General features: G+C 48.1%; 4 protein-coding genes across 4 annotated transcripts in view; 1 reads left to right on the top strand and 3 right to left on the bottom strand.

The window, feature by feature from the left end:
- Window positions 1-2563: 2563 nt before the first annotated feature.
- Pmar_PMAR001878 (hypothetical protein) lies at window positions 2564-4380 on the top strand (the record flags this gene model as incomplete). Its single annotated transcript, XM_002772506.1, has 1 exon — window positions 2564-4380. One exon carries the CDS (start codon window positions 2564-2566, stop codon window positions 4169-4171), a length of 1608 nt encoding a protein of 535 aa, XP_002772552.1. The 3' UTR covers window positions 4172-4380.
- Window positions 4381-6826: 2446 nt separating this feature from the next.
- Window positions 6827-7179, bottom strand: Pmar_PMAR001877 (hypothetical protein; the record flags this gene model as incomplete). Its single annotated transcript, XM_002772505.1, has 1 exon — window positions 6827-7179. A coding segment is annotated over one exon (353 nt), but the record flags the coding sequence as incomplete, so codon positions are not given.
- A 418-nt stretch (window positions 7180-7597) lies between these two features.
- On the bottom strand, window positions 7598-7975 carry Pmar_PMAR001876 (hypothetical protein; the record flags this gene model as incomplete). Its single annotated transcript, XM_002772504.1, has 2 exons — window positions 7598-7932; window positions 7963-7975. The coding sequence occupies 2 exons, from the start codon at window positions 7973-7975 to the stop codon at window positions 7598-7600; spliced, it is 348 nt and encodes a 115-aa protein (XP_002772550.1).
- Window positions 7976-8165: 190 nt separating this feature from the next.
- The window catches only part of Pmar_PMAR001873 (Aldose 1-epimerase, putative), a gene marked incomplete at both ends in the record, with an annotated part of 3593 nt that continues 529 nt past the window's right edge, over window positions 8166-11229 (bottom strand). The window contains 3 exons of the mRNA XM_002772503.1: window positions 8166-8527; window positions 8755-9051; window positions 9103-9248. Of these exons, the coding sequence (XP_002772549.1) occupies window positions 8166-8527; window positions 8755-9051; window positions 9103-9248 (805 nt within the window). The remainder of the gene's footprint in view (window positions 8528-8754; window positions 9052-9102; window positions 9249-11229) is intronic.

Genomic DNA, 11229 nt, shown 5'->3' with positions numbered 1-11229 from the left:
AATAGCATTTTATATAGCTATTGGAAGATGCGTGAACATAGTTTGCAACGCAAATCTGGACCCGACTCGCGGATTCCGAATATATCCCGAGGATCTTATCAAGCTCCTGGTAGTACTTCAATCTTCTCAGTCTTCTTTATAGTGTTACGGCTCTTTCCCATCAGGGCTTGTCAGATGCCTAGCCTGCGGTGTAGAGCGGAGGTACTTGTTGTGCGACACCAAATCTTTGTGGTCTGTGTAAATTAGAAATATTATTATTACAACGTCCCTTTCGGAAAGCTCAGTCACATAACGCGGGACAATCCTCCATCTGATTATCCTCCGTCAGCTGCCGGTCGCGGATTCCGCAATCCGGGGTTATCATGAGAAAACTTCACATTCTTCTATGAAGCTGTTCACACGTGAAGACCTGGCACGCTCGCTGATATGAACTCAGCACAACCCTGATAATCAGGGATATGAATCAGGGCCTGATTCATCGGAATCCATTCAGTTCATCACCACGTTAACGAACTCTCGCGGATAGTGCGATGACTCTAGTTTCACTGGCAGAGAATGGTTGAGCGGCTCGGGATTATATCGGACACTTCAAGATTGCTAGATTCTTCTACGATGACAAGTGACCGAAAGCTCCCCTTCTATCTCTTCATAGTTTGAAGCGCAGAATCCTGTCTCAACGCTAACAACCCGTATGCAACTCGTTAGGTAGATTCATAGCCCCACATGGGGAAGAGGTCTCGGCATCAGGACCGCCATTCCTTGCAGTGTCCCAGATCAAGCTGAAACAGAGGGCCTTGTCTTACGCAGTAATACGGGGCCAGTATGGATGATGTTTCACCGAAAGAGAAGGTATTGTTTTGACTAATGATGGTATGGCTAAGGTCGAAGCTCTTTCTAACAGACCGTACAAGTATATACTCTGCGTTAGACTGTAACGGTTATAATGAACATGAGATTCTCATGTTCACTATAATCAACATTCGGGTTCGATGAGAAAGTCTTCGGGGGAGTTGCGACGGTCCCATTGGGACCGTCCCAAGTGAAGGCGCAGTAAATGGTAATACTGACTACGAGGCCCACAGTAACTGGCCTTTAGACTTGTCACCAATCTTCCCAATTCCGGCTTCACTAGTCTTGGACGAGCCGACCTCGATGGGACTCTGACACGAGTACTCGTCGGCCGCGCCGCCAACATGCCAGGAGGTGATGTACTTGACGGGATCGCGGAGGAAGGACTGGGGGCCGACCTTTTCACCGTGTACATGGATGCAGATGTTGATGGCATGGTTTTGGAAATGGAGGCCAGGAATAGCTATATGGGCAATCAACTCTATCAACAAGTGTTGGTGCCGCCCAGCCGGAGCCCAAGGGGGACATGAGTCTGTTGATGAGCTCCATGCCACTAACGCGGGTTCTGTTGAATGCAACATGGCAGCACAGGACCCGTTCGTCAGTTCCGCATTCCATACTCACAGTCCCGCGATTGGATCTGGGCAGTATTAGCCAGAAGCTGAGCGTCGTCTATCTTACGCTCTTATCCCATGGGGGGATGCGAACCAACTGGATGCTTGATACTGGAGTTTTGATGTCTGATTTGATAGATCATGGACATTGGTCCTCCCTCCGACGTATTATATCTGCGTATGGCAGAGATCCCAGTGATAGGTTCTCGCCGTTCGCCTCTCTCGCATCAGTCTCTATCAGTAACGACCTGTGAGTTTGTGGACAAGTGTTCTTTGTAGGGCGAGATACCATGAGTTAGATCATCTAACTCCAATTTGTTCTCGATCGTGTAACCATGTCCGGATCTGCATACGTGAATGTGGCCTCGCAGTGAGTCTTCATTTTGCGGGCCTCAGTTTCGTGTACGCCGCTCCCTACCTCAGCGTATATGGGCTTCCTCCTCTGTGGCGATTCTGAAGTTTAACGTTTGGTCAAAATTCCCGAGGCTACCGTATCTTCACTCTGGTTCAAGTGTGTCTACGTAAGAGTAGGCACGCTACCTCTTGTACGCATGGCCGTTGTCTCCGCGTTAGACGTTCGCACAACAACCTGTTGCTCACCCAGCGGTGTATGTTAGAAGGATTATATCGCAACGCCCCCTCATAGAGCTTAGTCACATAGCGTGAGACTATTTTCCAACTCAATGAGAGCTTCTTGTCGGTTCCGGACTCCGCAATTCTACGACTGTCATGGAAAGAGTTGATATTTACTATCTCGCTGTTCACGCGTCCGGAACTGGGAGTCGTGATGATATAATCTCGGCATTACCCTGAATTATGTGGATCGGTTAGTTCATCACCGACGGTGATGATCGCCGGTACTACGGATCACCGGGTATCACCCGGTGATCACGGTGAACCACCGCGATAGGGGACTCTTCCTGTCAGGAAGTTCCTGGCTGTGCGTTGAGGGTCGTTGGTTGAGCGACGAGGGGTTATATCAGAAACTTTGTAGGCTGCTAAATCCTTCTACGATGGCAAGCAATCCAAAGCTTTCACTCTATCTCTTAACAGTGGTGCTCGCTGTATTGCAGAGTCCTGTTTCAACGCTGACAACCCGTATGCAACTCATAAGGAAGACCTATTGCACCACATGGGGAAGGAGTCTTGGCATCAGGACCACCATTCCTTGCGGTGTCTCAGATCAAGCTGAAACTGAGGGCCTTGCCTTACCCGGTATGGATGATGGAATTCTCACCGAAAGAGAAGATATTATTTTGACTGATGATGGTATGGCTAGAGTCCAAGCCCTTCCTAACAGACCGTACAAATATGTGCTCACGGCCAGCTCTGCTGATTATAGTAAACATGAGGAAGTCTTCGGGGGAATTGCGAAGGTCCTCAGTGAAGGCGCCGTAGATGGTAACACTAACTACGAGGCTCAGGGACAGGCCTTTAGATATGCCACCTATCTTACTGAGTTCGGCTTCACTAATCTTGGAAAAACCAACCTCGATGGAACTCCGGCACGGGTACTCGTCGGCTACGCCGCCAACATGCCAGGAGGTGATACACTTGATGGGTTCGCTAAGGAAGGAATGGGGGCCGACTTCTTCACTGTGTACATGGATGGAAATGTTGATGGTAAAGTATTGAAGATGGAGGCCAGGAATAGCTATATGGGTAACGAACTCTATCAAGAAGTGTTGGTGACAGCTTACGGCGAGCTCAAGGGGGATATGAGCCTCAAGGAGGCTGTTGACGAGCTCCACGCCACTTATGCGAGTTCTGTTGAATACAACATGTCAGCACAGAACCCGTTCGTCAGCTCTGCATTCCGTACTCACAGTACCGCGATTGTGTCTGGGAAGTACCTGTCAGAAGCTGAGCGTCTATTCTATTCGGCTTATGAAGGACGTTGGTCGGTACTGGACTGGATGAAGAACGGTCGCGGCGCTCGAGGTCTTCGCAATAACAATGCGTCATCTATATTTAAACCTATCGAGTATTTTGGTATTGAACCAAACAGTGCTGCTGAAGAGTACTTTAAGAATCAAAACCATGGTAGGCAGCTTGCTCAAATGGCTTTCCCTGCAAATTGTAGCTTGACGAAGAAGCCGGATAGTGACATCTTCTGTGTCCATGCTGGAATAAACAGGGTCGGTGCTAAGAACACCATCGATGCCACTGGATCGCTGTTCGACCATTATTCGCCCGATGAAAAACGTATTTCGGCCGGATTCATACTCGTCCAGGAGAGCAACCTTGCTGTTGACCTCCATATATCTGGTGGGGGCACTGCCGTCGTCTTTTCAACCGATGGCGAAGTAAGCCTCGAGGCTACAGCTGGTTTTCAAGTTCTGGACGGTGGAAACCCTAGCTATTTCGATGGTCCAGTGAATATAGCCTGTGGTTATGTGCTCAGTGGCTCGGTGTCGCTCAAGTCTGGTAACACAGATCTGCTAACTGCTACATTCGGTGGTGTTGGAGTGGTCGGTGGCGGTGCCAATAATTATATCGGAAACTTACTCCCGCTGGAAGGTGGAATCGATGCCGGACTCGCCGGATTCATAGCTGAGGGTGAATTCTACGTTGAATCAACAGGTGGAAGTTTCCTGAAGTACACACTCGACTTCCCTGTTGCTTATGGTATCTGGGCGCCCTTCTACAAGCACACGGGTAGTTTGATTATCTTTAATCACACGGAGATCAACCTTATCAACATCTGATTGTGGCCCTGGATAGTACAAAATGTGTACTACAAATCTTGTTATCTCGATCACGGTACTTCTGATCCCTGTTAAGTCTTCTGTCTGCCGAGAAATGTCATCGATTCTTGCCGCCACTCCTACTGAGGAGTGACGCCTCATTTTTGCCCTCCTATCGCTCTACTTTTTGAATGAGTCTCATCATAGTCTGAGCACCTGCTTCTGGTGCAGGTGTGATCATAACGCGACTATAGTATCTGCTTCTTGACGCCTCATTATTTTCCAGCATGGTATCGCGTTGTTTATTGCGTGGAAAAAACTTCACGATTGAAAAAACGGCTTCAATCGTATGAAAAAAGTGAAAAATCGTAAACAAACATCTCCTCCGCGGAGTTGACTTGGTAAGGAGAATCGGGAATGATCCGAGAGCAATGAACAAAATCCACCAGCCGCTGCTGAGCTCAGACAATGGGGAAAACGGGCGTGCTGTGAAGCAGGGAAGCCAACCGGCCAGTTGAGTTGCACGAAGCCGCAAGGCTGGCCGAGGTGGCTGTATGATGTTCTTCTTGCCAGGAGACGAGTCGAGGAGTCTGCGGACGAGTTTCTCGTGTTGTGTGACACACACTATGTGTGCAACTGCTGAATACTGCAGCTCCCTTGAAAGTTGTGACCAGTAGCACAGATGCCCGACTGCGCTCGAACCGTCGGCACTGACTGTCTGATGCTGCCGGTGATGGTTTCTTGAGAGTCAAACACTATTGATTCTAACCCTTCTTGCGCTTTGAGCTGACCCGCCCTCGCGCGATCAAGTTGAACCGTTAAACAGTGTTTGGCGCTAGGTAAGGTCAACGTGTTTCCGGTTCAAACGCCCTCCGTCAAATATAAGATGACGCAATAAATAGGATCAAACAATGAGTTTGGTGCTGATGTGCACATACCTGTCAAAAGGCTGGCCTTGAATGCCTCTAGTAGCATCAACACAACCTGTCTAGTCCTCTACATCATTCTCTACATAGCAATGTACACAATATAATACCCGTCTCGGTACCGTTTGCCGGTTTTTCATTATCAAAAGCGAACGAAGCAGAAACATCCGCTGTTGTTGGGCTCGTGAAATTGGTTTCGACCGAGAAGTCGCCGAATGCGGTAGATGACGACCCACAAAGCTTTTCGGATAGCTGGGCATCCAATAGACCGAGTAGGGCGAGGAGGAGGGAGAGCAAGGAGTACTGAGGCATGCTTGTTTTCAACTACGAGGGAGATCTCAGCCAGTGTTGAGTTCATGATGGGCTCATAGAAACTCAAGTAGGGAAGTTCCCTAAGGGAACCTCTCATAAAACGAATAATTCATGCCGATTATTCATCCTATGAGATCCTCACGAGTAGCCACTTTTCTGACCAAAGTGGCCCGGCTCGATACTCACAGACTAAGGGCTACAGCGGAAGAAAGTAGGAGCCGCTCGTGATAACGCGAAGGCTTCCATTCTTCAGCCGGGCACCAATTGCGCGAGCCTCTGTGGCTCATGTAGACAGCACATGACGTGAGTTGCCTGAAGACGAGGAATTGGAATAAAAGTATTTCATATGATGATTAAAATAGATACAGCTACCATGGCTGAGCTATGAGCTGCCGACAGTACGTTTGCTTCAACTTGGACCTACAAAGAGTGACTTGGACCTTATCACGGAGACAAAGACTTGCAGTTACCGGAAATAGAATAGACAGCGGAAGGAGACAGCGTAGTGTTCAGATTGTCTATCGCTGGAGGGCCATACTCGACTTGGAAATTCCGAATAATCCTGAGGACTTGTCAAGTCCCGGGTAGTGCTCCGACCTTCACCTTTATAGCGTTGTGGCCCTTGCCCATCAGAGCTACTATACTCAGTTCTCACTAACCAGAAGAAGTTGAGTCAATTCTCGATTGACACAATAGTCTAGCCACTGGTACAGTAGATACGGCACGATCAGAAGTTGATTGCTAATGAGATGTTTCTGCGCTCGTCCGTTGTTGATTCATAGCTATCGTCAGTCTTCTGCTCGAAAAAAGCGTAGCTTCTCCACGGTTGAAGCCATGCTAGAGAGTTGTCTTCCGGGATTCTTCCGGCGAAGCAGAGTTCGGGACCGCGATTGTCACAATAGGTGCCGGCATAAGGAACATATGAGTCTCCTTCAAGCTACCTAGCTAGTGACGCTAGCCAGACGGACGTGACAATCTTGATTAGTCTCGTAGATGCGTTTAGCGAATTAGATTTTTTCGGTAGAAGCTTGCTATTCTGAGCGTCCTTTGTGTGACTTGCGTCACGCAAGTTGCGTGTCTCCCTCCGCAGTGCCCAGAGGGCACTCGTGAGTCGACAAGCTCCCTGCCACACCTCGGAGGCTAGAGATTACACATGATACAAGGTCTATATCAATCTTCTGATGGGCACTTGCTCCTCGTCCGTGAGCGGCGCCCAATCGGCGTTCCCGCCTCGTATGGTTGTCGACTCGACATTGTCGAGTTGCAACCAGTTGATGAAGAGTGCGATCCAGCCGATACGGCACTACTTCCCTATACTTCCAACCCCCAATAGTAAAACAAGACATCTCATCGTCACCGAGGAAACTGTTTCTTTTGTATTTCACTTTGTACTTGATCGATTCTGATATTACAAGCCGTCCAACAGCCTCTCACCCACTTTTCTATCTCCTTCTGACACTCGTTACAACAACCCTTCGGTTGAACAGGAGCTAGAGTAAAATCTTGCACAATCTGCTCGGCCTCGGGGTCCCTCCATGTCATCAGAAGCTGATAACAAGTTTCCCGCAGCACTTCGCAGAGAGTGTCAATCTCCTCGCTACTGCTATTTTTAACCAATGAAGTATGCGCTTCTCTCATTCGTTCAACGGCCGCCGCGATGACTGATTCGGCCTCTAGCACAGCAGCCTTCTTGGACGCCGCTCGTGATATAGCATAAGTTCGTGGCGGTGCGGAATGTTCTAGTGCATGTTCAAGCTTCTGGATGCGACGCTCCATGCAGAGTAGTTGTGCCTAAAAGAAGGCCTGGCCAGACAAACCAAGGCATGAGGGTTCGGCGATGTATGTTGTCAAGCGATCTACTGCAGATGAAGAGAGCGACGCCCTCAACAATTCGATCGAATGGGATGACAACAACGTCTCAGTACTGAAAGATGGCCGATGTCCGCATGGTTAACACACCTCCAAGGAGTGTGATTCAAGTTTCGTAGTTGGTGCTACGATCAACATAGTGAGATTCGTGTTTCCCTAATGATCAGGAATTAGAGCCTAATCTCACGTTGGTGACTCGAAGACGTCGTTCTGTCAAGAGCACCCCCTCTCTCCGCTCGAATTCGTTGTAAGAACCGAATTACATCGATTTCGAAGAAAGAGGCCATCCATGATCAATTGTCGACGATAGCACTAATTGAAAACGACGTAATATGACACTTTAAATACTGAACCGAGTCAATCCGGAAGGACTTCCTACCTTCAGGAAGAGTACTCGACGCTCAGTGAATTTCTCCTGACCTGCTTCCAATCTGAACTCCTCCATTATAGCATGCTCCAAATCTCTTTGTTTCTCCATAGCACGTATCTTCGCCTTCAAGGAATTCACAATTCCTCTCAGTCTCATATCTCCACTTTCACTTCCCTCGAACTTCATCTCCGCCGGTTGCAGGGTAGAAATCTTCATCGAGTCGGAGCTCTTAGTGCTCCATGTAGCAGTACGGGTGTTTTGATTTTTGAACATTTTCCTCTCAGCCACATCGCCGATGGAAGTCTCTGACTGTGCCAGAAAAGAAGGCAAACTACCGCGCATTTCCATGCTGATACAAACCCACTGGGCCAAGGAACAGAAGCTGGATGATCGAGCATAGTTGTTAACGCCCTATTCATTCACTACTCAACAGGAACAACACTAACTAGAGAAATTAGCATATCACCGGGAAAAAAACTTCGAACATCTAAACAATAGAGGTAACAACAAGTATCTCCTGTATTATCATAAAGTTGATTCACGCAACCACACTGAAATCATATACTGTCTTGGAGTAATATTTCTCATCTGGTCTGAGAAGAGTCGACGGGAAATCAGGACGGTTGGGCGAGTTGGGATAGTGCTGCGTCTCGATGGCAACACCATTGTTCTCCATGGGCAGATGGTTTCCAGTGTACAGTTGAATACCAGGCTCGTTAGAGGTAATATCCACACGACGACCAGTGGCGGCACAGTATAAACTGCCAACCGTCCTCATCTCCTTAGCCTCGCCAGAAATGACGATGTTGTGATCAATTCCATCCATCTCAGTCAACTGCTGGTCTTTCTCGGAAAGAGCATCACCAATAATCCTCGGAGAGGTGAAATCGAAAGCGGTACCTGAGAAGAGCAAATCCATTGCTAGCTTGTTCGATTCAGCAACGTCAGATGAGTAAACGATATAAAATAATATTCTCAGACTTATTCTCCAACGAGCAAAAACAAAATCAACAATGTAGTACGACCGACACAATCAGAATCAACAACATCAAATGATCCAACATAATACCGGAATCGAACATTCCACACAACATCGAAAGCAGACAGACCTTGAGGAATCAACTTACCCTTAACATCAGATGGAGCACCAGCAATGGGGATACCATTGTTCTCAACCTTCACGAATTCGTGACCATTTGGTAGACACAACTCGTGGTCGCGTATAGTCTGTGAATGGTCGTTGTTGAGGTTGAAGTAAGTATGATGTGTCAGATTGATAACAGTAGTAGCATCAGTAGTGGCATAGTACTCCATCGTCAACTTGCTACCGGTGATTGTGAAAACAACAGTGACATCCAAATTGCCGGGGAAACCTTGGTCGCCATCCTCGGAACGCATCGCGAAGGTCGCGGAAGCCGATTTTTCTGAACAACAACGAATACTCGGGGAGATAAAACGAGTGAAATCAAACTCACCATCACGGTAAGAATCCGTGTGCTTCCAAACCTTTTTGTTGAAACCATCGATACCACCATGGAGACAATGGTCCCCGTCATTGACGGTCAACTGATACTCCTTACCATCAACTGTCATACGGCCATTCAGAATCCTATTAGCATACCTGCAAAACATGATACAATTGGCAACACTCAGCACTGAAAAGAGACACTTACCTTCCTACACCACAGCACAGGTAGAGAGTGTCGTGAAGGTACTTCGTCCAATCATGGTCGTAGTTGAGGTTGACCGGAGAGAATTTCCCGTCACGATCAGGAGTCTCGAGACTGAGGATGTAGAGACCGTACTCGGCAATGGTCACTCTGATCTTGTCGTTAGAAAGCGTGACGATTTGACTATTTTTCAAATCTACAACTGAATTGCAGTCGACGGAATAGCACTCCATAATTGGAATCGAGTAAAAAAAGTAACAACTGAGGAGATGTTTCGATGGAATGCTCACCAAACAGTAGAGATCACCAACGCAATGACACCAATGATTAATTCAGCTGCACAGCGTCGCCGCTAGATACGGGCGTCGAGAAGAAAGATTTGTCACCGACACAAAACGGGACATCGATGAGTGGGGTATTCATTCATAGCGGAGTACCCATTTTAACGGTCCCTATATGCATCACACAGTTACGATAGATGGGAAGATGCTCACCGAATTCAAAATTATTTACTCCGACTGGGGCGCCTATGCCATTCCAAGAAAGCCTATTTCGTAGCTCTTAGTTTACTCTGACTGGGGCGCCCATGTCATTCCAAGCTATGCCTTAGTACAGGGAGGTACAGCATTTAGGATACCCTACTGCGGAGTATTGAGAGCTGTGGGTTAGACGGACGAAATCTTGCCAGTAGGGTTGGCGCGGATGAAATGGGCGGCAAGTTCGGAATTAACACCTTTATACTTCACCGACTAGATATTTGGGGGCGGCTATGCCACTGCCCAAAGATATGCCTTAGTACAATCAATTTCTCCGACTGGGGCGATTATGCCACTGCCCCAAGATATGCCTTAGTACAATCAATCCATCCGCCTGGGGCGATTATGCCACGACCCAAAGATACGCCTTTGTACAGTCAGTTCCTCCCAGTGGGGCGGCTATGCCACTACCCCAAGATATGCCCTGGTACAATCAATTTCTCTACCTGAGGCGGCTATGCCTCCGCCCTAAGATATGCCTCAATCATCATCCCAAGATTTGTCCAAGTAAAATTCAATTGAGTCGGTACGACCAGAGCAACTCTAATGACCTCGATAAACTATGGGAATCAATTACGCTTCTTCAAGTGAGCCTTTCATCTCCTGAACTACTCCTACTACTATCTTTGGGCTCTTATCCAACAGTCCATACTCGTCCTTAACAACGTTTGTAAAGCTGATCAGATACCTCCAGCTCGGTTACGCAGAGTGTTGTCTATCGCGTTATGTGCCGCATTAGGGCTCGAGCCAAGCATGTCTTGCCTGAAGTGCCCTTCAATAGGATCGTTAGGTCCGGCAGCAAGACACTCGCTATCTACTGGCTGAGCCTGATAGTGGCATCCTCGTTGGAAAATAGGAGAGGCAGCGAGGGGCGTTCATTTGAAGTGGAAGGAAGGGCCTCCGGACTGGTGATGGGTCTTAAAGATGCCTATCCACTCACAGCAGCGGATTCGCTCATAATGGGAGCAACAACTACTATAACAACAACATATGCATTTCACTCCTCAACAAACGAATGCAGCTTCATCCACGGAGAGCATGTCAGAATCTCGGTGAAAGGATATTTCTTTCGTTCATCAGACCACAGCTGGAGAGCCAGTCACGTCTTGTGAGTATACGTTCGGTGCTGCACCGTCGAGGCAAACGTGACGAGCAGTCCCGTTACTGGCCATGACGCTCGCGGAGAAGGGATCTCAACTGTGGCTAGACTATTCCAGCGGGCCTGATGCAGCCTCGTATTCTCCAGGTGGTCACAGCTTCCCACCAACAACTGGAAGCAAAATGGCAGGATGTGGATACTGGACTTCGATGGCTGGCTGACGGTTGACTGGGAAGTCTAACCATAGTGAGATTCGTGTTGCCCTAATCTAGCGTCCTTCACCCAAGGACGTCGTTT

The sequence above is a fragment of the Perkinsus marinus genome (genome assembly GCF_000006405.1).
Source record: "Perkinsus marinus ATCC 50983 genomic scaffold scf_1104296961072, whole genome shotgun sequence".
Taxonomy (NCBI): domain Eukaryota; phylum Perkinsozoa; order Perkinsida; family Perkinsidae; genus Perkinsus; species Perkinsus marinus.
This window is presented reverse-complemented; position numbering and strand designations above follow the sequence as displayed.